Source organism: Haemorhous mexicanus, chromosome Z (genome assembly GCF_027477595.1).
Source record: "Haemorhous mexicanus isolate bHaeMex1 chromosome Z, bHaeMex1.pri, whole genome shotgun sequence".
NCBI classification, from domain to species: Eukaryota; Metazoa; Chordata; class Aves; order Passeriformes; family Fringillidae; genus Haemorhous; species Haemorhous mexicanus.
The window spans coordinates 136506-160775 of record NC_082381.1 but is presented as its reverse complement, the minus strand read 5'-3'; the positions used below and the strand labels follow the sequence as shown (position 1 = coordinate 160775).

General features: G+C 41.5%; 1 protein-coding gene across 7 annotated transcripts in view; it reads left to right on the top strand.

The window, feature by feature from the left end:
• The window catches only part of ARB2A (ARB2 cotranscriptional regulator A), a 255332-nt gene extending 231530 nt beyond the window's left edge, over positions 1 to 23802 (top strand). For all 7 annotated transcript variants that reach the window (XM_059873455.1, XM_059873457.1, XM_059873456.1 and 4 more), the window contains one exon: positions 21598 to 23802. In XM_059873455.1, coding sequence (XP_059729438.1) covers positions 21598 to 21740 — 143 coding nt within the window. In that variant the 3' untranslated portion in view covers positions 21741 to 23802. The remainder of the gene's footprint in view (positions 1 to 21597) is intronic.
• Positions 23803 to 24270: the final 468 nt, after the last annotated feature.

The following is a 24270-nucleotide window of genomic DNA, read 5'->3' as shown; positions in this document are numbered from 1 at the left end:
GCATACTCAGCCCCTGTTTTGTGTTCACCACTGTTGTGATTTATGAACACAAATCAGTTACTATGCTACAAATTATATATGCACTTAAACTGAGTGACATTTGAAAACTTGCATGCTATTTGCATGATATCTGATCTTACTGCATCAGGTCCTGCCACCCACAAACAAGCAAGGAAAGTCATGGAATGATGTGACTTCCGGCAGCATTCCCCATCGAGTATTCGGTGATTGCAAAGAAAGCTGGCTTCACACCATTTTGTACTTTCTGTCACATATCATTAATTGACTCTTGTTCAGCCACACACTTCTAAGCAACCTTATTTCACCTTCATGCAACTTAACAGGACAGAGAAAGTTTTGTTTATTATTGTTTAGGCCAGGCACAAAAGCAACAACAAAAACTAAGATAAAGTCATGAAGTCAATATAACAGTTATTCTTATAGCTGTACCTCTCACTGTTTTCTGGATTACTTTGCAAATAATAAATCAAATTCTTCCTCAAGGTGACATGTCAGTAATTTCAAATTTGATTAGCTTTATATGAAGGATGTTGGTACATTTCTGTATGAATCTTGGATAGCTCAGCATACAACCTTAGCACTTAGAATGCCCATTAGTGACAGTGTGGCATACTGAAGTAATGTTAGGTACTTATATCTATAAAATTATGGGGATTCTGGTTGGAGTATGGCTCAGCAAGCTTGACTTTGGCCTGTTCCTCTTAAAAGAATCTGAGACATGTAATAACTGTTCAAGAATTTTGGTTTATATTTGGGGTTGTATTTTGATACCATAAAAGAAAACAGATGGGTCTGAAGGGGAATATCTACATCATGCAATAACGTGACCCATAACTTCAATCTTCCAGATGATGGAGTCAAATCTCAAGTGATCCACAGGACATTTGGTCCCTAGAATTGTGAACGACGTCATGTGTAAGGCAGAGAGAACTGTTTTTAAGCACTGCTACTTGATGTGCTGTATTTTTTTGATGATGAGGCTTTGTGAAAGTGCCAGGTTTTCATCATTTCATAGTTAAAGCTTGTTACAAATCATAGCTCAAACATTCCTTCTAGCAAAAGTGCCACAGCAGAAATTTATGTTGCTGTTTGCACAATGATCTGTTTTTATTTTCTTTAAAAAGGCTTTAGGGGGGCCTGTATGGATTAAAAAGCTGGAAATTTTATGAAATTAAAGACTTTTCTTTCCCCAGGTATTTATCTTTAAAAAGTGAAAAGCTAAATTATTTTAGTCTTGTTTTTATTCTGGCTTCAGATTCTTCACAGTCTTTTTCCCATTCTTTATCTACATTAAGTAAAGAGGGTCTTAAATTAGCATATGTATCATGAGCCCTTTAAAAAACACTCGCCTACCTGCCTACTCCCTGAGAAGCCTGCCAATTAGTCTTCTACACTTAATGATATCACTTCAGTTTTGGAGGTAGATATTTTGAAGAGGAAGAACTTGAAAAACCCAAAACCATTAGTAAAGCCTAGTAACTATTGTTCAGCAAACTAATTCATGTCTTATGCACATTCCACATTCTATAATGGGTTAGCTGCTGAGTTTCTCACTTTAGAGAGTTAAACAGATGGGATATTGCTATTTTAAGAAAGAAATGTTTGTGCTAGTGGCCAGTTTGTGTTCAAGAGAAAGGGAATAGATGAGCTCTTGTCCTGAAAATCTGACTAGTAATTGGAAAGTTTTGACCAAATAATTGAGAGAATGATGCACACCAGAGCACTGACTGCTAGGGCATCTGCACATAGGCCCTGTTAGAAGAGACAGCATTTTCCTTCCCTGTTATGTCAGGAAATTAAAAGTGTACTGGTAAGTGCCTGGGTTAAGAGTCTGCTGGAATAAATCAAGGTGTTATAACATTATACCTTTTCAAAGCCACTAAGAACTGGGATTTTTGCATTAGCAGAGTTTGTGTACTGCACAGAGCCAAGGTAGAGCATCCTGTGGTGCTAAGCAAAAAATCCCGCTGAGATTATGTATAGCAACATCTGTCATTGCCAAGCCCAGGATGGATGTTGTGATATGGCACTAGTAAACAGAGCAACAAACAATAGTTGGTAAAAGATACTGGGCCATAAAACATGGATAAGAGTGTGCAACATGTGTAGTGTTATTGAAACATGGTTATGGTACCATGTTGCATGAGCAGCGTAATTGCCATAAATGTACTACTGAATGTCAATGTTTATAAGATGATTTCCTCTTTAGGCATATTAATGCTTTCATAATTTTCCTGGCTTGTTACATATTTCATATGAGTATTAGGTATCTGCTTTTGAAACAGAGGCTTCTATGACTTGACTGGACTCAGCAGATTTGCTGTATTTGAAATTGATCAATCAGATCGGTTGGGGGGGTAATTGATTCTGCTTGCTGCAGAGCAGCCTGTGGCTCAGTCATCATTCCTTTTTATCTTATTCAAAGAAAACTGTCATATTAGCACAGAAATGTATGTGCTAGCAGCTGACGCAAGAAAAAGAAACCATGCATGGCTGTCATTCCAAAATAAGTAACTCATATATGTCATAGAATCATATGTCATATAAAGTTAAAATTTGGATGCTAGTCCTTCCTATAAGATACTTATTAAAACTGCCATTGGTGATACTAAATCTGCCATTTATCTGCATGATTCTTCGTACAGTTTTTTCATTTATTCATTTTCTTTATCACTGTTCTGTTAACCAAATATCCAAAAAAAAAAAGTAACTGTTATCTAAAGCCACAGAAGCAAACTGCAGGGATGAGTCTGCAAATGCATGTGATGTGATGTGTGTACAGAATAATATTATTTTTAGTGACCAATGTATGAAGCATTTAAATTTTTAATTATGTTCCAGTGAAAGACCAGCTGAAGTTCATGTTAGAGCACGAGCAAGATACAAACATTTTGTGCTTCAGAATGTAGCTCCTACCTGTGTTGTGTCCTTCAAAACCACTTTGTCCCCTGCAGTGATCGCAGCTCTGCAGATCCTTTCTTTTACCACTAGATTTGCAGAACCACAGGGCTTGTGCATCCCAGACCAAGCCAAGCTGTGATATCCCTTGGAATTGCCACATTTAGCCCATCACCAGTGTTACTCAGCTCCTCTGCTAGTTTAGATGCTAATGCATCTGAGATTTTTGGTGAACTGTGGATCACCCTTTGAAAAAGTTGTGGGTAGGTTTGCAAAGTAATTATTTAGCCTTAAACAAGCCTTTATTTTGAACATGGAGGAAAACAGAATAACAGACTACTGTGAAACAAAAGTCACCTCACTTAAATGTTCGCAGGAAGGGTTCCTGTTGGATCACACAGTGTCATTAAAGGACTCATGATGTCTTCAAATTACTCTCAGTTATCATCTCAGGAAAGAATTAAATAATAGAAACAGAAAGCTTTCAGTTGCCTTGTTGTGTGGCTTTCAGTTTCCTTCTTATGTACCTCATCTATTTTTTCATAACAAACCATAATTTCTGTATTACCTCTTATATGTGACCACAACTACATAATGCAACTACACACTCAAGTTAAAATAGCAGTTACCATGAGGTAGATTTATAAGAATGACCATTAGGGGAAGCTTTGCTCTTCTTTGGCTACTGGGAATTTAGGTGACCTGGAAACTTTGAATGTATGAGAAAGAGCCATGTCTTTCCACCAGCAGAGATTAGAGAGTCAACTCAGCTGCAAGCTGCTTGCAGTGAGATGTGTGTCTATAGATTCTCAAAAAATCCTCCTTGGAGCTTGAGGCTCTGTAAATTTTTTTTCTGTAAATGAGATTAATTTCTCATTGATACTTTTAAAAATAGCCACTGGTCTTTAAATACCTGGGGGTTTTTATCCAAACGCTTACAATTTATTTCACTGCCTGTGTAATAGCCAATATATATTTCAAAGCCATGTATTACAGGAGTTTCCCATATTCAAACTGTGTTACATTTTCCTTCATTTACTCATTGTACTGCATTGAAGTGAAGTTATTTCACATTTTGTTGCAAAAGCCTCCTCTGTTTGGACCAGTTCTCTCTACTACTGGGCAATAGTTGCAGGTCAACAGAGGCGTTTGGTAGAGAAATTCACAAGTGATGCTCAAGGGCAGCATAACACTCTGCAAGGTCAACACAAGCTGTACCAGAGCGGCACCAGTAAGCACCATCCCCCCTCAGTTTTGCCTGAACCATTTTGACATTGACTAAACTGAATGTCCTTAACTTGTCCCTTCAGCTTGCGTGCTTCAAATATTCTCTTAATACAGTTTTCTGTGTGTAATTTGTTTTCTTCAAACATAATAAGACTAAGAAAGGCAGTTTTATCATGTGATGTTCTATGGCTGCAGGTGAGTTGCAGAGGTGTAGATTTCAGACATGTAGTTTGAGCTCAGACGCACAGGATGGTAAAGCGAGGTAAAGGTGCTGAGAGTATTAGTGCAGTAGATTGTTACCTTCTCTGTGACCCATGGCCAAGGGAGAATGAAACATTGGCAGTTTTGTCTTTGCCTGGAGAGACTGAGTCTCCCATAAGGCAGCTCTTACCTAGTGTCCTAGGTTGACTATATGATGCTTTTATCCCCAGTCGTCTCATTCCGTTTATGCTGAATTGTAGGATTGTAGGATCGCTGGTGTGGAGAGGAAGAGAGAGAGAAGGCCCTCCACAGCAGCTTCTCCCACTTGAGGGAATCTTAGGCAGGTGGTCCAACTCCCAGGAGAGCTGTCTCCTCGATTCTCCTCACGTGTACACAATCCCAGGTAGCTTAGAAAGGTCCAACCAGATGAGGAAGGAGGATTCTGCACACTCTGCTGAGGGTCCAACCGGGTTTATTGAAGGAGCAGTAGGGGGTCACAGGCAGGGCGGGTAGGAGAGAAGCAGGGACGCAACGAGGCTGTAGGAGAGCAGGTGGCAAGAAGCAAAGAGCTGGGCGGGAACAGGGTTTATAACATTGTAGCTTATAGGAGGGGCTAGGGCACAAGGAACCAATGGGATAGGGGACCAGGGGAGGAGCAGGATTGGAGTGATAGGGGATGTACGAATGAAATGAGGGGAAGAGGGTGGCACCAACATACAGGCCAATGGGGAAAGGGGAACTACAGAACCTTCTAGATCTTTGGGAGGGAGCCATAGTTGACGGACACCTACAGCGGAGTGCCCTCCCAAGGCATCTCCACCCCATTGTCCCTAGGGTCTCCTCCCACACTGAATAGTAAGTTTTGCACCTTTAAGACTTGCTCCAAGGATTGAGGGGGGGAGAGGAGGTGCACAGTTTGTTTTCAGATACTGAACCCACTCCTACACATTCCTGCTCCTGGACTGCGTTGTCTGCGGATGAACAGACGGCGGGACAGGGCTCTTTTTTTTCTTGCTTTTTAGTTAGTTTAGCTAGCTGAGGCAAAGAAGTTCCCTGGAGTGTACTTTTTTTTCCTTTTTCCCCTTTCTCTGGACCTGTTCACACCTGCTCTGGACTGAACAGCCATAAGAGCACCAGCAGCTCGCATCGGTGGGCCGGGCCGGGCCTGGGCCACGGCATTTCCAGCACCGGAGGGACTGATGAGGGACTGAGTGAGCTGAACTGGAATCTGGGGAGGGGACTTGCTGGGTTTGTCATCTCCTTTGGAGCAGCAAGGGGTTTTATTGTTTAAGTTTTCTTGTTTAATAAACAGTTTTTTTCCACTTTTCTCCAAGGAAGTATTTTCTCCTGGACCGGTTGGGGGAGGGGTGGTAGAATCCGATTTCCTAGGGGGGCCCTTTGGGGGTTCTCTCCCAAATTTGCCCTGAACCAGGACACCTAGTTTGGAGAGTCATGACAGTCATGTGCCACTGTGCCTCTCCTCCCCTCCATGTCTGCTCACCTGTCCCTGCTGTGTCCAGACTGTCTGCTGTCTCTCAGGTCTGCCTCATAACCTGTCTTTGCAGCCAGTTCCCTGCTTTTCAAGGTTTTTCCTTCTCCTGCAGAGGTGTTCTCTTCACCTTTCTTGGTGTTCCTATGCCACTTCTCTTTGATCTTTTTACACAGTCAGCCTCATGTCTTGATTCACTCACCCTGCTCCCCAGGGACTAGATCTCTCTGTTTACATTCGACTGCTTTTTTCCCCTTCTCCCCTTGTTCTGCCTGCATTTGGAGCCCAGGACGGAGTGCTGTCTGCACTTAGTTCCTGTGTCTGATGCCACATTAGAGTGCAACAACTGGGAGCAGCAGTGGCAAAAAAAAGTCTGGCTTAGCCCTGTCAACTCTGGGCAAACAGCATCTTCAGAGAAATCTTTGGCCACTTAGACTTTCAGATGCTGGGGACTCTGTGCTGAGCATAGGCAAATGAGTTTTTACAAAGGCTTGTGACTAGGCAAAAATCTGGCAGTTTTTTCATGGGAATTGCAAAAGGACACCAGGGACCTTACCTTCCAAATTTCAAACTGTGAAGAACAGAGACAGAAGAGCTACTCAGCAAAATTCTTGTAAGGCCTTTTTTAAATTTTTTTGTTTGTTTCGTCTTTTATTCCTCCCCGCAGGGCCAAAATATGTTTTCCCTCAGTCTTATTTCCTGAAGTGACTAAATCATCTCACTTGAAATGTAAAAAAATAGTAATAATCAGCCTAAGGCAGAGACAGAGCCTGAGAATTTTCATCCCAAATACTTAGCTTGGCAAAATTTATAAACAACTGAAAACAAGCTCTTACAAAGGGAACTGTTGAGATCCCAAACTACAGAGGACTTGCTTGCATTATACACAAAAGTCAGATAAGAATTCCTCTGTGATCCATTTGGGATACAAAACTCAATTTAAAAGAATCTGTTTTTCATACTTCAGAAATCCACCTTAAGTAATTGGTGTCATAAGGAAACATTTGATTTCAGCACTTCTCAGGCCATACCAAAGCTGTTGCAATTAGTTGATTTGTTAAGTATGTCCCAGATTTATTTTATCAGTCTTCTTGTGGGATTTTGTGGAGTTTTTATTGAATCTCTTTTGTTGTGAGACATAATTTAAGTACTTACATGCACTTTAGAAGTATAGCCCAGTCAGCATTGTACAAGTTGAGCAGTAGAATTCCTTCAATGCACATCTTTAGTATCTCCTGGGCAGAAAATATAAAAATGATAGATGAGGTTATTCTTAATTTAGACCAGTAGCAAACTTGTTTCCTACCAGCATCCTTGCTCCTAGGCTTACAGGGCAAATCCTGATGCATCCACCTATTGCCATGGTACCAGATGAGATGTGGTGTTTCTACTGCAAGTGGATTTACATGCCCCATTTCTCTTCCAAGGAGCACCTTGTCAGTGTGCAGGATGGGACAGGGTGTCCCTCATGCCAAGGCTCTGTGAAGGTTTCTGCAGCTGCAAAAGGCATGACCTTGGTGAGCAGGCTTCACTGCGCCTCTTGTGGCTGCAGGGGAGCTGCTGTCCAGTTTTGCTAAAGACATTTTGGCGTGGAATCAGGTTTGCCTTGGGGTGTGAGTTCTTTGCAATAAAAAGCAGCAAATCTTTTTGACACACCCATTGCTCCCAGACCTTTCCTAACCATTTTCCCATTGTAGATGCTGAGATGTGCAGACCTCAGCATGGCACAAAGTTTCCTGAGCTGCCTGGCTGCTACTTTCTCCAGCTTCACAAAGGAGAGCAAACTGCATTTACAATGTCCTGTCCCCTCAGCAGTCCTTCCTCAGTGGGAGTCCTGTAGGCTTTCAGTGTGTGTCTGAATGCAGATCTAGAAAAGCAATTCTGAAACCCATGAGAATGGGGAATATTTGCACTGTAAAACTTCATTTGGAAAATAACAATCGCAGCTGCAGAGACACTGATGTGAAGTGTTTGTCTTTCTGGAACTGTAAAACAAGATAAAACATATGGGAATGATGTTGACGTCAAGGTCTTTGCTTTTTAGTCACTCATAGACTCAATTTAATATTGTGGTTGTAATGTTTCCTTTATCCTCAGACTAACAGGAAGTGTTCCAGCCACAGCACAAGTTTTCCTCAAGTGTTCACATATGAGCAATGACTGTCAAACTTTAGGTGTCTGTGCATTTGTGCATATTGATATTGGTCTTATTTAGACAAATTTCAGCTCCTGCCTCAATCCTTGTTTTTACAATGAAGTCTTTCCCTAATGTGTCAACAGTTTGCTTTAAAATTGCTTGAAAAAATTCAACCCATGGTGGTTTAGACAAATTAAACTAAAATGGAGCAGCAAGTACTAAGTATTAAGAGAAATGCATGAGCCATCAACAAAAGAACTCCCTAAATGTATTTAAGTGATTTTCTTCATGTTTTTTTTTAATGTAATATTTGTAGGCCAGCTATGGCAATAACTAATAGTTTTAAAGCAAGATGACATAACTCCAGTTCAGTGATTCTTCAGAGAGAAACTACCTTGAGACTTCTTTTTTTTTTTGTTCTAATTTTATGGAAAAACAAAACAGAGGTTTTTGATGTAAGAAAAAGAAAATAATCTGAACCACCAGATTTTGAAACTCATTTAAATATTTCATCTCTCTTGCACTTCCAAATATACTTTCCTGGAAGTTTCTGTTTCTATTCGCAGTTCCCAAGGTTTAACCATCTTTCTGGATAGAAGAAACTGTCATTTTCTTTAGAACTACTAAAAGCATGGCACATCTCTACCATGACACAAGGGATTTTTCTTGATTTTTCCGCAGTCTGTCTCAGCAGCACTGGTTCTGCTGGAAGACTCCACATGGAAAGATCAGTTATTAGATCAGGATTGTATTTTGAAGTGAAAATTGCATTTGCAAATACAAGGCAAATGCATTGTTTTCTGTCTTTGGATATTTGGGGGTTTATTTTTCCTCTGGCTGGTGAGGAAATCATAAATAGTTTTTTCAGCATCAAAGTGACTGTGTCAGCTTTAAGATACAGCTTTGGAGCTTGATGTTATCTATTGTATTATTTTTTTAAAGGGTAATGGTGAAGTCCCTGTTTTGAAATAAATATGGTCTCCCAAATGAAGCTTATTTTGTTAGTGTAGCATTTAAATGGAATGAATGGTTGGAAACCTTACCACTCAGTAATTGGATGTTTAAAACTGGATTTTCAGAGAAACTCTGATTTTTGAGTTGTTTTGTGTCCTGGATTGTTTTCCCTGTGGCTGTAAAGCAGAACATGGTTTGCAGTTTCTCCAGGAGAAACCTGTATCTGTTCTCGTCCTACTGACTGCTGGGTCTCACTGAGCTTTCTCCAGCCAGATCTCAGCAATGGGGCCCCACCAGTCACACAAGCAAACCCATAGTAAATATCCGCAGCTCTAAAGGATTTATTTGGTTGGGGTGGTTTTTTTTTCCTTAATATGAGCTTAATATTTCACTCCCTTCTACTGTTGGCAGACCCAGCTCCCACACTGATGTTCATGTCTGACTCCCGTAGACAGGGATGTCAGGAGAGCTGCTGGCAGAGGTCAGCGCATGCCAGCACACAACATGCCTTCTCATCTTATCTGCCGTATGCCTGCCTTTAGCTTCGCTCTGCCTGTGCCTCACTTCACTGCCTCCCCCACCTGATGCCTGTCTTGAACTCTTTGCCACGTGACGGGCTTGCTGCCCTTGCATCCTGAGCATCACCCATGACTGATTTTGGGTGGTGCTGTTCAGAAGAGGTGGGAAGCGAGGCACATGCACTGTGCACTTCCAGGCAGAGCTGCCGTCTGCTGTAATAAGGAGGAGCATTAAGCAGGGAGTGAAACGCAGCTTTATGATCATTAATCTCAAACAGTCCCTCTAGTGACATCTCTGAGGTTAAGTCACAGAAAGTGTGATATTATTAAGCTTAGTTAAATTTAGTGTAATTCACACCTGCAGAGCCTTTTTTGAATTAGTGTTTAGTCTTAAATTGCCAGTTTCTGTGATATAGGGGCTTCATAGTATCCCGCATTAAGCCTTGATGTGTTATGAATTAGAGTGCAGACGCCTAAAATCCAGATGTCGTACGAAAATCCCTCAAGTTTCTAAGTAGTTCTGAGGCAAATATGCAATTAATTTAGTTTGCAACACTAAGCAGGGATGGTACCCCTACAAAAAATTATTTCCTTCTTTGTTTGCTCTGACAGCACAGGTGTGGAAACGGGGCCACTGGAGATCTCTTTTGCAAAGCCATGTTTATGAGCTGTGTTTTTTGCCCAGTGCAAAAATCCTGGCCACACACTTCACCTCATCAGGCTGTAGTAGGTGCAGACCCATATTGATTACCACGACTTGTGAGAGAGAAAAATCTTTGCACTTCAAATTTGGTATAAATTTTAAATAGTGTCTCCAGAGGCTGTGAGTCACACAAGTGTCACTCTTCTGAGACAGACGTATGTAAAGCTGTTGTTGTAGAGGTTATTAATTTTATGATTGCAGCACAGGTGTACTTGACCCACAACAATCATTATTATCCATGAAATCCCACCATCTGGGTTCAGTCACTTGTCTCCTTCAAGAATGTTCATTAACAACACCTATTAAAGGTTATGCTAATAAAGTTAATCCTCACTATATTGGTGTAAATTCACAGGTGAAACAGCACCATCTTCTCACCATTTTTATCACTAGTACAGCTGTGCAGACTCCTGGAAGTGGATCATATAAGTCCTAGATGCACAGGATGGGGGGATGTAATACATGTACATGTATAGACAGCAGTTGGTGTAATGCAAACGAGAAAAATTTGTATGGTATGGTTAGTTATAAATTACTTACTGCAAGTGCACAAGGGTTATTCACACCTCAAATCTGCAAATTTTTATTTCTTTTTTCCAGAAATTTATTTATACTTACTTGGCATAACTAGAATTTTATCAAACTTGAAGGAATTTGTTATTTACTCCCCAAACATGTTTTTTTACTCCATTTTCTTCTTGTTGTTTGTATTCTGGTGGCCCAGCTTCATCTCCCATGGCATTTTACAAACTCAGATATGTTTCCTTTCCATTAAATCAATAAGAAAATGCCCTGAATTTCCCATGAAACTATCATTCTCACCTAGGAGATAAATATCTCATTTCTCTGCAGAGTAGGGCAACTGCATTTTTACAGATTTGTCCTCTTTTTCTGCCCTCACCACTACATCTTGGTAGCAGGGTCATCTTGTGTTCAGCTTTTTTAAATACTTGCCAAATACTTGTCTGACTTGCCAGTCAGACCTGGGACTATCTTTTGCTGTTAAAGACACAGGAAAACATGGAGAAGAAAGGTGTGTTGGATGTCAGCAGCTGGAAGACAAAGGTGTTTGTGAGGAGAAATTGGATGGGTGCACTAGCAATGAGGCAGAGGAGGTCTTCCTGAAATGGCTGAAGCCAAGTCAGAAGAAGGTGGAAATTGGTGGGCCATGACAACAGGATAGCTGGGATCAGTGTGTGGATGAGATGGAACAAGATCAAGGCCAGGCGCTGAGCATGAATTCAAGCAGAGCTACCAGGTGAGCAAGTTTTAGAAGAAGAATTCAGAATTGGATTCCTGGAGAAACAAGTGTTCTGGAGAAACGGGTGTCCCAGGTGGATGAAAAACAGGCAAGGAGTAGGACGAGATTCATTTGAAGTGAAGCCTTAGGAAGGAGATTAGAGGGCATTCCTGTCGCTGTGGCTTGGACACCTGCTTAGCATTATGGGACAGGGGGAGAGGGGACATGGAAACACTGTATCTGCCTGAGACCCTTGAGAGTATTTTCACTGCCAGGCCTGATGTGTTTCTGAGCAAGCACAGAAGTGAGTTCATTATAAGGTGCAAACTTTAAGGTCAGGAGTTGAGGTGTTTGTGGAACTTAGATACCTCAGGATGTGGTGAGTGACTGAATTGGGATTTTCAGGATCACTTGTATTTAGGCTCTTCAGTTTCACCCCTCTTGATGTAAGGAGGTGAATCCTTTGCGGCAGGTGGTGGCTCCTGAAGTTGGTGTCCAGCAAAAGCAGGAAAGCAGGTCAACAGCCCCCTCTTAGCCCACCATTTGCTAACCCCATTTCCACCATCCTGCAGGTGCAGCCATCAGAAGGGGAGGATCAGGTGCAGATGAAGTTAGGTTTCCCACAGGACCAAAGTTGGCACTGTAGAGGTAGCACTTGGATTCTTGAGATATTTTCATTTTACTTGTCAGAGGATTAGCCTCCAAAGACAAATCAAGGGGAAGTGCCTTTTCTGTGACTGCTCCAGGACTAGGGAGAAGATGAATGGTGCCAGTGGCACATTGGAGGAGTTTAATTGTGTTGAGTAATGTTAGGTTAGGTTAGGTTAGGTTAGGTTAGGTTAGGTTAGGTTGAAGTAGTCGGGTTGGGTTGGAGCCAGCCAGAGGCAGTAGTCCCAAGATGAAGCAGATGGGTTAGTGAACACCATTGTACCTATGAAAGTACTCTGGACTTGGTTTGACTGTAGTTCTTTTGTCTACACAGATACAACAGGACACTATAATCCAAGTAAAAAATTCAGGAGGAAAAAATGCTTTTGAACTATTTATTATGTAGAAGATTATAAACATTTTCTGCTGTGGGAAAGGAGAGTTAGTGTATTCATTAAAGTCTTGCAAGGTATGAATTCAGATTCTCACTAAAATCATAAAAACACACTGGGCGTTTATGTGTTTCATGCCCCATGCATGTTCTCATTGCAGCTTGTTCCTTAGACACAGGCATTCCTGTCCCTCAAAAGACCTTATTTACTTCCACAGCTGCCTATGTCAGCATCCACACCAGTCTTCAAGCTCTGCTTCTGATGCGAAAGAACAGAAAATTATATTCTGCTGCTTTATTTTAAAATTGCTTTAGTGCAATTTGTTCTTGTGTTCAAAACTTCAAAATTGGCAAGTAGTATGTGCTTATCCTGCTAGTGATTAAGAACCTTTTTACATCTTTAGTGGATGGGGTGTCTCTACTGTCATGTTAACATGTTGTTTTAAAGCTTTCCTGCCTTTCCTAGCTGTTCGTTGGTGCCAGCATTGCCATTTCCATGGTGTTACATTGGCTGCTGCGTTTTTGGAAAGTGCAAAACTGTGTTCGTTTATGCACATGCTGCTGGTACATCCAGATGTTTGATGGCATAATTACTATTTAGAAACAAATAATCATAAAATATCATTACAAAGAGGAGCTATTTTCTAAGCAGCTGGTTGTTTCCCTTGTCCTGGTATGACTGATGAATTTCTTGCATTAGTAGAGTTCTCACAAGATAGCAAGAGTGTGTGTATCCTTCAGGTCTCTGCCCCATGGGCAGTAAAAAGCTGTGGGATTTTGAAATAAACTCAGATTTAAAAATCAGCCCTTGGGTATTTAAGATTAAAGTAACTTGTAGGAATTGCTGCGGAATGTTTTAAATGAGTTTAAATATATTTTATAAAACCTGTATGCTTGTTGTCATCAGCGGCCTTGCTGCATGAACAGAGCTCCTGCTGTGGGCTCAGCAGAGCTCAGGTCCATTCCTCACCTTGGCTGAGCCACTTGATTTCCAAAAGCACAATAATGATTACTTCTTCCGTACAAAACTGTGTTAGACATGTCTTTGCAAAGCAGTAAGGACAAGGGGGTATAACTGACAGGTTGCATCATGCTGCAGCGTGTTAAGATCTGTCAGGTATATTAGTGTTTTTCAGGTTTATGACCTGTGGAAGCTTTAAGGCTTGAACAGTTGGTTTTCAGTGGTTTCATCCAAGAAGTCTTGTGGTTGTAAGTTCTCTCATAAAGTGATGAGTTCTGAGCAGGTCAAAACCTCCTTTATTTAAAAGCTAATTTTTTTCCTTTCTCCTAGCTGAGAAAATAATGGTTTTCAAATGCTACCTACTTTATTTGTGCTCTTGCTTGCAATTTTATATAGATTTTATTCCTAATTCATGATAGAAAAAATTCATGAGCATTTAATAAATTGTCCCACTAACGTGTATTATTCAAATGCTTCAGAGCTACTGTGAAGTACCTTGCTAATACAATCAGCTTTAGATGTTGCTTTTATAAAGCAAATGAAGTCACAGAAGAGACAAAGTTGGATAGAAAGAAACTCAGGAAGTTACTTAATTTGTCCGTATTGCCTGGGGTGAGGCCAGCTATATCCATAATATTCCTAAGACATGGTTGTCTAACCTATTCCTAATTTCCATTGGTGAGATCTTGCACCTTCCATTGGCATGTTCTTAGCCCAAAAATATCTGTAGGATGTAACCTGAGTATCCCACCTCGCATTTGTCAGGTAAGGAATTTTTATGCTTGTCTTTACATATGGTAAGGATGAAGTTACAGATATGAATAGATGGAGGGATAGATAAATGATAGATAGACAGACAGTTTTGTTGATGCACATACTATGTAGATGGAGATAGGTATATGAAGATTGTATAGAGATGGGGATAAAGATAGCAGTAGAGAGGTGAAGACATATATCAGTATAAATATAACTTCCAGCCCTACCTTCTTCTCTCTGCACGGTACACCATTTTAACATGAGTTTTAAAATCTATGGTTGCATAATATTGCCTACATCTTTACTGGATCTCTTCTTCAAGGAAATGGCTTGCTCTCCTGCAAAAATTTATTGCATTGGAAATTGCTGCCTCTGAGACTGTTGTTCAGACACCATCTTTACCTTTTTAAATATATACTCAAAAGAAAATTGCTTGACTCTGGTGAACCAGAAAATGGCCTAACTTTTGGTAACCTGTGTTCAGGAGAGAATGACCTTACAAGTTCCACTTATTTGGCCAGTTCACATGTAGAGGAGCAAACAAATGACCTGTACTCGTAGGACTGCCCTTAATAGTAAATTAAAAGTTATGGAAAATAATGATGGTCATATTAGACTCCTGCCTCTTTCCTACTTTGCAGACCTTGCTTGCAATGAGCTTTTGTGTGAATCTTTGCATCTTGTTGCTCAGAGGACAAGAGGAATTTGCAAATTTTTTTTTTTTTTTTTTAATCACTTCTTGTGGGAAGTTGGTGTGTTGTAAACAAGGAGTGGAAGAAAAGCAAATTGCAAGTGTGGGAGTTCAGAGGTGAACTTTTTTCTTGGTAGAATTGCTCTGTTTTCATCATCCCAGTAAAGATTATTATAGACAATATGTGTCCAACAAAAATAAGAACTGCTTTGTATCACAGTAGATAATAACTAAGTAAAAAATGTCTTTAGTACGTATAGTCTAGTTTCCAGCATTGCCGTGATTTTTCTTATATTGGGTCTTAACCAGTTTATTGTGTGTCTGAGCCCGCTTAATAAGCTGTATTTCATGTCTTCAGGTTGTTCTGTTTCTTCCCTCATGGTTTCTCCAAAGAATTCATTTCCCTACCCAGTCACTTTCAGATTATTATCATGTCTGTGACTACACAAATGATTACTTCTTAGCCAAAGTAAACACATCAAAGTTTGGAGATTGTTTTGAGATTGGGTTTTTTTATGTCCCCTCAGAAATTACTGCTTTCATTTCATTAATTGGCATTTAGCTTGTATCTTAATTTTTTCTAAATTTTTAACCTTTTTTTACCATTATGACATCTAGAAGTGCTTAAAAACTCCTGAGGTCATTGAATCTCAATCTTCTTTAGCTTATGAACTCATTCACAATTTTTCTTGAAGCTCTCATTTTCCTAGTCAGAACTATTGCATGATTTTAGGCAAGATGTATTTTTTTTAAATCTCCTTTTCCATTAGCTTTACTGGCGATGCTCTGAGAGTTTCTTCTGTTTTGGAGTTTGAGACCTGGGTGTTTATGTCAGTAGACCAAAACAGTCAAAAAGACGCAATAATTTCTTCCCACACAGATCAACAGGATAAAGAAATTTTAAGTAGAGAAACCTTACAAATGAAAGTGGTTATGTCATACTTGGTAGTATCTGATGTACTGGAGGGTAAAAAAATTAAAATTCCTGTTCAGAAATAGCTTTGTGATACAGAAGTAAATTGTTAGCATACAGGAAGATGGATGCAGGACAGACAGGTAGCATCTCTTATTCACACCTAAGTGCTTATTTGGACAGTATTGTTATGTTGCTACAGACTTACAGAATTGCAGAAGTGAATACCTAAGAATTAAAGTGCTTCAATGTGCATGTGGATAATGTGATACAGAAAGAAGGAAATGTCCATTGATTTATGACTTTCAAAGAAAAAACCCTTTCTGAAAGGTCTGTCATACTTGTCTATGCAGTCAAATGGAGTTGGCTTATATGTTAGTTCACGTGTAAAGGACAAATGAATTGCGTTGCTTTTCATGTTTAATAATGTTTAAAGTGTTTCTGTTCCTGCAAATGCCCACAAAAGTCTATATTTCAACCTCTGAGCCATTTGAATCAAGTTCTGATAAGACTGAGTGCCTTTTAGATACCTGCCTTGAATCATAAATGTAAAAGGAACCTCTGTCACTGTCTACAGACAAGATGGCTAAGCTACTCGCATTGGCATTTTGCAGCATGACAGGGTCTCAGTGTAGATCATGATCACAGGGAGCAAACTCTCTGCTGAGCAAGACCTTGTTGAAGAGCAGCAGAATTCTCCATCCCAATGGGGACTAAACCCCAAGGCGTGGAACACCCTTAATTCATTTTGAAGCCCGCACTGTTTAACAAGAGCTGTCACTTAGAGAAGCAGACCTGAGGTCAGCCCTGTGGCTAGTATTTGTAGAGAAGCTTTTCAACCTGGAAACTTTTCTCTGCAGAAATATTTCAGCACTAAGGCATGTATGAAGATCTCTCACAGCTCCTGTGCAGCAGGAAACCTTTGTCCCACACATCTTGTAAACGCGGTGGGGGGCCATCATTGTGCTGTACATCTTCTGAGCACCGCGGGAGGAGGCTTTTGCCTGACACAGTGGGCAGGCACTGTAGGAGGGCACCTTTGTCCTGCGCAGCCAGTAATCGCTCTGCAAGAGCGAATTATGGTGATTGCAGAGCTCTTCCCTCTCCAGACACTCTGCTTTCAGATGGAGGCATTTGTCAGCCTTGCTAGGTGAAGAGCTGCTTTTCCTGAGTGGAAGTGGAAAGGGAAGACATGAAAGTGCTTTTGCATGCGTGTGTGCAAATGGCCATCAGGATCATTCACACATTACCACCCCTGCAGGCACCATTCCCAGTTTCAATCTTTGCTTTTCCTCTTCCCTGTTTATCCTACCCATTTAGGCTGCCCTTTTAATTATTATTTCTTTGTTTCTTCTTATGTTTGTACTATCTCCTATTCAATATTCTATTCCTATATTCAGTATCTATATTCTCAGTATTCTTTCAGATGACTAATAACCACATTTAAAAGACTTCATCCCAAATACCAGTCCTTCTGGGACTTCATAGGTATATTTTCAACTCCATATTACTACTTATTATTTGTTTTCTCAAGTGCTTTAACCACTTCTCCAAAAGTGTGCCAGTGCCCATTTTCTAGAGTCTGAGATGATGTACAATGGGATAACGTGACATCTGTGAGATGGGATGGGATGAGATGAGATATGAGACAAGATGCTGAGTCTGGACCCTGTAGAGATGCAATGTGTACTGCTGCTGCTGGGGGACATGCTGCTGGCAGCTACAGCCAGTGCAGGTATGGCAGCACACATTTGGGACCTGCATTACTGTAGATCTCAAGAGTTTGGGGGTTCCTTGACTGGCGTAGAGCAACTAATTTGCAAGTGAGAGGTAGGAGTGACCATAGCCCATTAGAGCGATGAGGGTCATAATCCATTTTAAGTGATTACATTGGTTCCCACTGCCCCAAGGTTGCAGTGTTGACCTATGTCGAAAACACAGCAGTGGATAAGCCTCTCACCTGCTGATTTTTGTTATTCAAAAAAGTTTGGGTTTTATCTGTTCTTGTCCAATTTGAGCCTGTTGTGTCTGCTGTTATCCTAGAGGTGCTTGTAATTTTTTTATAATGTTGATCTCTTTCTTTACTGGTATTCAGACATTAATTTCATGTGTGGTAGTTAATTTCAATCAATCCTCCTTTTCTCAAATTAGAAATTTCTTTTCTTCTCATTTCCACCCCAGTCCTCTGGTGCCTACCTGATTGTACATGAATTCTCAGAAATAATTGCCAGTAGTCCAGCAAGTTCATTAACTGATTCCCCAAAGACCCACATATGCATGTCATCCAGACCTGATAATTTGGATATTAAATTTTTAAAAGTATTCCCTTACCTGATTTTTTGTATCAACAACTGTATTGTCAAGTCTTCGTTATTTCTAATTATATATTTCTTTGTGGCGCTTGGTAAATTGATTCTGAAACTTGTTCACTCTGTTACTGTCATTACTCGTTTCACCTCACACATTATTGATTCCACCATCTCTTTGGAGCTCCTTTCCAATGGTGTTATGCATGTGTTAAAATATATATTCATTTCTTTCTATATCTCTCCATGCTGGCAAGTGGGAGGCTGGTTTGCTTTTGACGTTTCTGTTATTTATCTCAGTGGAGCTGAGACTAGGAGGAATTTATATTTTTTTCTTCTGCAGTTGTAGCCTTTGCATATTTTAGAGTATTCTAACTGTTTCCCGCACTTAACAGGGTTTTTATATCTTTTCCATGCCACATGCTCCTAAGATTTTTTAAAGAATTAATATCTGTAATCACTGCATGCTGTGTAGCAGCCCATCAATTAATACAATATATTGAATCATGGTTTATCATCATGGCTGTTGAAATTAGTGAGCACTAAGAATATATATCTTGGAGGACCTTGGCTTTAAAACAACTCCTTCTTATCGTCTGTCTCTTAAAAATTATTCTTTCTATTAAAAAATAGATGGCTGTTCATGCATTTAATTTAGATCTGTGTACTACTAAATACACAATTGAGATTGCAGTCGTCAATGGTATTTTTTCTCTTATGGCAATAATCTTATGGCCAAAATCTGTTGTCACCCTTAGGATGTAATTCCACTTGCTTTGGTTGAATTTTCCAAGCCTTTGGTATATAAATGGCATAAATGCACAGCGTGTGCAATATTAAATTTTTGGAGATCTCCCTTTACTAGAAGTTAAATGTGAATACATAAGGGCAAAATTTGACCTTTAGAAATGACTGTAAAAGTCCAAGGAAGATTCTTAGCAAGCTTTTCTTATTGCAATATTAATCAAGCAAAGAATCATCATAATCCTGGAAACTAAATATCCATTGTGGTGATTTTATCACCAGGGAAATTGTTCATCTGCCAGTAAGATTGTTACTAGGAAAAGGAAAATAGGGAGTGTTAAAATTGCTTTAGACTGTTGAATCATTGAGTCCCTCTAGACTCAAAGCTTGAATTGTTTTTGAGAAGAGTGGATTGAGAGGAGTTGCCACAGGAAAGCTGTAGGTTAATCAGTTTCAGTAACACTAGTGAATGTGAGCATGAACTCTCTTGGGAACATGAGGAAAGTGCATGGGAGAAGGCAGGATGAAGAAAGACACAGGGAGGTTTCAGAAACTTACTCTTTTTTTTCGTTTTGTTTTTGTTTTGTCAATTTTTGTTTCTGGATGACCCTTTTACAGAGGAGGAAGGTTGTAGATGAAAAAGGAAGGAAGGGGAAAAAAAAACCATGGTATTCACAGCCTATATTTTAATATCCAGTGGATATTTATGAGGACTATTACAGTCAAGACGGAGAATGCAGACAGGCAGAAGTGAGAACGATGTGTTTGTGTGGGAGATGTCTGGGTAGGGTCCAGAAAGCCACATGGAAAGATGTTTTGCCTTCAGGGCTCAAAGAGGTGTTCACCATATGCTGTGACAGGCATGTGGGAAGGAGGTGAAACCCCTATGCAGGAGTGTCCTTACAGTGTGTTAGGACAGCCTATTCCTCCATAAAATCAGCTTTGGTAGATGACTTTTGTGTGCATGGTGGCAGTGGGCAGTCATAGTATACCGAGCCAAGCCATAACCTCAGGGACGTGTCTGTTAGGCTTCAGGTTTTGCTAGAAGGGAAGCTTTATCCTCCTGCTGCGTTGGGCCACTTCTGTGTTTCCAGGGTGGGGAACAAGTCTTGATGAGTATTGCTATGAGATGTCTTATAGGGGATGGGATAGGTGATCTGTATTGAAAGCCACCTGCAGGAGAGAGTTATAGAAACTTTTATGTTGGACAGGACCCTTGAGATCATGGAGCCCAACTTAACCCAGCACTGCCAAGTCCAGCACTTGATAGGATGGACTACCTCTCAGCAAAGAGAATTTCTACAATGACAGGTGAATTTAAAGGTGGAAAGCATTTGTATAAAAGGACCATGCAGGAAATTTCTGGAATATGTCATTAATTGTCTCTGTACAATGAATATGAAGACGGGGAGGAAAATCTGTGTGTGCACGTGACATGGATGCTCTTTGTACGAAACATCTCCTGGTGTAAGAAGTAGTGTCTTTCCAGAGAGGGTTTTTTGGAGGATTTTTTTGCTTCTGTGGTGGCTGCCTTTGAGGAAGCAGGGATGTGCAATATGGCAGGTAGTGCCTCCATCAAAGACTTTCTGGAGGGGGTGGTGTGTGTGGATCCACCAAGGATGCTCCATGGATAGATGCCTACCTAGAGAGTCCTGACAGGGATGTGAAGCTAGGTATGCAGCAAATGCCGTGCCAGAGCAGCCATCCCATATCCCCAGGTACTGATGGCCACCCTGTGTCCTGCAGGGACCATCGTCCACCCTGGACTGCATCCCTCTCCACCTGCCAGGCTATGGCCACTGTGTCCCTCATTGTTGTCACCCTCAGATTGTGATACTGTCACAGAACTGTTGCTAGGCAACAAATGTGGTTGCTGGGTCTCAACGAATAGCTGAAGGGGAAAGGGAAGTGTTGCACCATTGTAGAGTAACCATAGCAATGACCTACTATCACAGACTAAAGAATTATCATTAGCAATGTTAAAGTGTCAAACAGAGGCCCAGGATCCAAAGACTACTAGGCAGCATCTCTGCATAATTGGGTTACCCAGGAAGAGGTCCCAACTCTTTCACACCCCTAGGCTCCCTATCTCCATTGTCTTGGTTTTGTTTTGGGGGTTGGTTGTGGGGGAGAAGGAGGAGGGAGTGTGGTTGTTTAAATAAAGCAAATGTGTTGAGGAAGACACTTGCAAAACAATAGAAGCATACACCAAAATAAAATACAGAGGTAAATTTGTGTGCAGAGGGAAGATATGAACAGGAAAGGTCTACTTCACTGTCTCAATATTATCTGTGGGAGCAGGTGCACAAAGGATGTCTTCGTGATGCATGAGATGTAGTTCAGATCAAGTGTTCTCTTTCACTTGAAAGCAGATATGCCAGGCTAAAAGCAGTATAAAATGAAAAATAAATAATATAAAGTGTGTCTGAAAAGAAGACACTTTCTTTTTCCCAAGGTAGGCCAGATAAGGGAAGTGCTTCAATGACCTTTTATTAGCAGATTGCTTTGGGACCTTGTTTTCCCAGATAAAGTCCCAAAGGTGCTGAGGATCTCTGATTGTAATGTGATGGCTGTGCATGTGCATGCGTGTATGTTTGTGCATGTGTGTGCAGTTGTTCTTGTCAGCTGCCTGAGAGCTCAGCAGCAGGACAGCTCTGACCCTTCCCAGGCTCCCTCCAGACCAGCTGTAGCAGCTGGGTGTCATCTGTGAGTTTTGCATTTTACGGAGCATTTATCCTGTGAACACCCGGCAAGTCAGAGAACGACCCCTAGTCACACTGTCACCTTTGTGTTTTGCAGGTACAGAACGCCATGAACTAACTTCTTGGAAGAGTTTCCCATCTGTTTTCAAATTCTTCAGTGAGGCTGTAAAGGCGAAGAACAGCTTGGTGAAACCAACCCCAACAAGGCGCTCCAACAGGATAAAATACGAAGAATTCTAAAAAGAGGGGAGGAAAAAAACCCACCACCATCATCAATGTCTTTGCTGCTTGTTTTCTGCAAGGAGTCTCCCAGCCCCTCATTAGATTGTTTTCTTCCTAGAGCACAGGGTCGTGATGTATACATCTAAATAGCGTTTTGCATTATTTCTAGATGAGTGCAACTGTCAAAGCAATATGGGTTCACTGGTTGTGCTTCCTGTGGGCTGTAACTTGGATTTTGTGCTGCCCATCTGTCTGCAGATTAAGGCTGACAGTGGTACTGCACAGTGCAGCATGGTGCAGCTCTAATTGCCCTGACATAGCCCTGCACCAAGCTGATGCCAGAATTTAACAGCTTCTTTGCAGTCCTATTGCCTGCAGGATATTTTGCAGCTTCCTTCTATTTTGAGACAGAACAAAATACGAATTACTCTCTTCTAAAAGATGGACCTAACTCAAACGTGTTAACCAGCCTATGATTTTACACCTAGTAGCCTTCTCTTTCTCTGGGACCAAGTGGAATTGACTTCTAACTCTCTCACTTTTTGCTGGCAAGAGTGTCCGAGAAGTTTGTCCCAGAATTCTAGAAAGGCTCGATTGCTGAAGAGATTTTCTCTTGCTAGATCAACGGCGTTACCTGTAGATCTTCTCTTCCTTGGGAAAGTTCTGCTTTAAAAAATGCCTATTCATTAACAGGCTGGATCACACTGTGAAATATGACAGCAAAAAAAAAAAAAAAAAGGACACACTGCATTTTTTTTCTTTCTTTTTAAACACAAAAATGCTTCCATTTTCATATGCTGAGTTTGTAATGACTTGCCATCCCATGATTATTCCCTTTTCCCTAAACTCGCAGGTTCCTCCTCACTTTCCCAGTCCCTCTGACAAATGTTGGCCAGCAGGGCACTCTGTGTAGGGATTTCACACCATGCATAGAGGGTGTGTGGCTGTAGCCATTACTGTTGTCTTAGGTGGGTTTTCTGCTCTAAAACTAAGGGAAAAGATGTGCTTGATAGCATGCCCAGTGAGCAAGCACTCTTATTAAGCTCCTTTGGTGTTGATAATACTAAATTAAAGTTATCCTTTCTTTAGTGGCCATGCCCACCTCGCCTCTGATGCTGTTAGTGGCAAGGAGGCTCCACTCAGACATGAGTTTTGGACCCAGTCCTGCCCTCTCCTCATGCAGTGTGTCTAATCCTACAGCTGGGGGCCAGAAGTGGTGGTGGGGAGCATTAAAATGAGACAATGCCAAAGCAGGGGTACCCTTCTCTGCCACAGAGTAAAAGCGAAAGTGCTCATAGTGAGGTGTAAATGAAAACCCAGCTAGGTTTGGGCCTGAATCCTCCAGATGGGGGGCTCTGAGCACCTAGAGTGCTTACATCCATCCCTACCTGCACACACTGGCAGCAGGGCTTCACTTCCCCAGCTGCTGCTTCCTGTCATCTCAGTGCATTTGAGCTCTGCCATTGGGGAAGGGTGCTTGGAGCAAACCCCTGGAGGGGCCATACCTATGTGCAGGGAAGTGCAGTATCTGTGCCTGGCAGATTTTCTTCCTGGAGGGGAACCTGTTGCTGAGGTGAGAGTACTGCACCCAGATTCCTGTGGTGTCCGGTCTCTGTCCTCACTCCCAGTCAGAGGATGCTGCTGCCTGATCCCCCATGGTGGTGGTCTACAACCCCCCCTCCCCAGGTGTGTGTCCACGCCAGCCCCCTGGACCCTGTGTGTTCAGGACAAGAGTTTACATGGTGTCTGTGCTTCATCCCACAGCCAGGGAAGGTGCAGAGGCCAGGGAAGTTTGTACGTGCACACATAAGACCTGCCACTCTCCGTCTCTGTGGAAGTGAGATGGACTCTCTAGGATGCCCAAATATTGGAGAAGCAGATCTATTTTTTTAACTGTTGATGAGAAGCAAACTACATTTTTACAGTAACGCTTTCCATTTTCTAAAAAATTTTTCTTTACTGTGCCCTGGGCCCAGCTCACGTTATCGCTCCTGTGGGGGGGCTGTAGAGCAGAGGGGATCCTCACCACTGATACTGCTCTGCTTGCAATGAACAAAAAATAAATATGCTCTCTTCTCTCCTTCTTGCACACTTTGTGTCCTTGCGTTGAGCTCCACGGGACCCTCTCTCTCTGGTGGGTAGGGTGGGGGCTGCATGGGCAGCAGCACCACCAACCTCAGAATACATGCAGGGGGGACAAGTGTGGTTGAAAACAGGACCCCATATGGTTGCAGGGTTGGGGCTGGAAGGTGTAAGGAGCATGAGGCTCATTTGTTCCATGGAGTGGGCTGAATGTCCAGCTCTATGGCTCAGCCCACATGAGCATGGGCTTCTCCCCGCACACCCCGCATCATCCATTGGAAGCTACATAGGGAAGTGGGCCCCGCCATCCTCTCCCCTTTAGCTGTTCAGAAACATGAAATCATAAAATTATACCAAGAGAAATTTGATCAGTTTTTTGGGGAGGGCCTTTTGCAGGGGTCATGGGCTAGAGATGGAGGGGGCAGTGTTTGCAGCCTCAGCTGCAGAAGGTACATGGTCTGCAGAA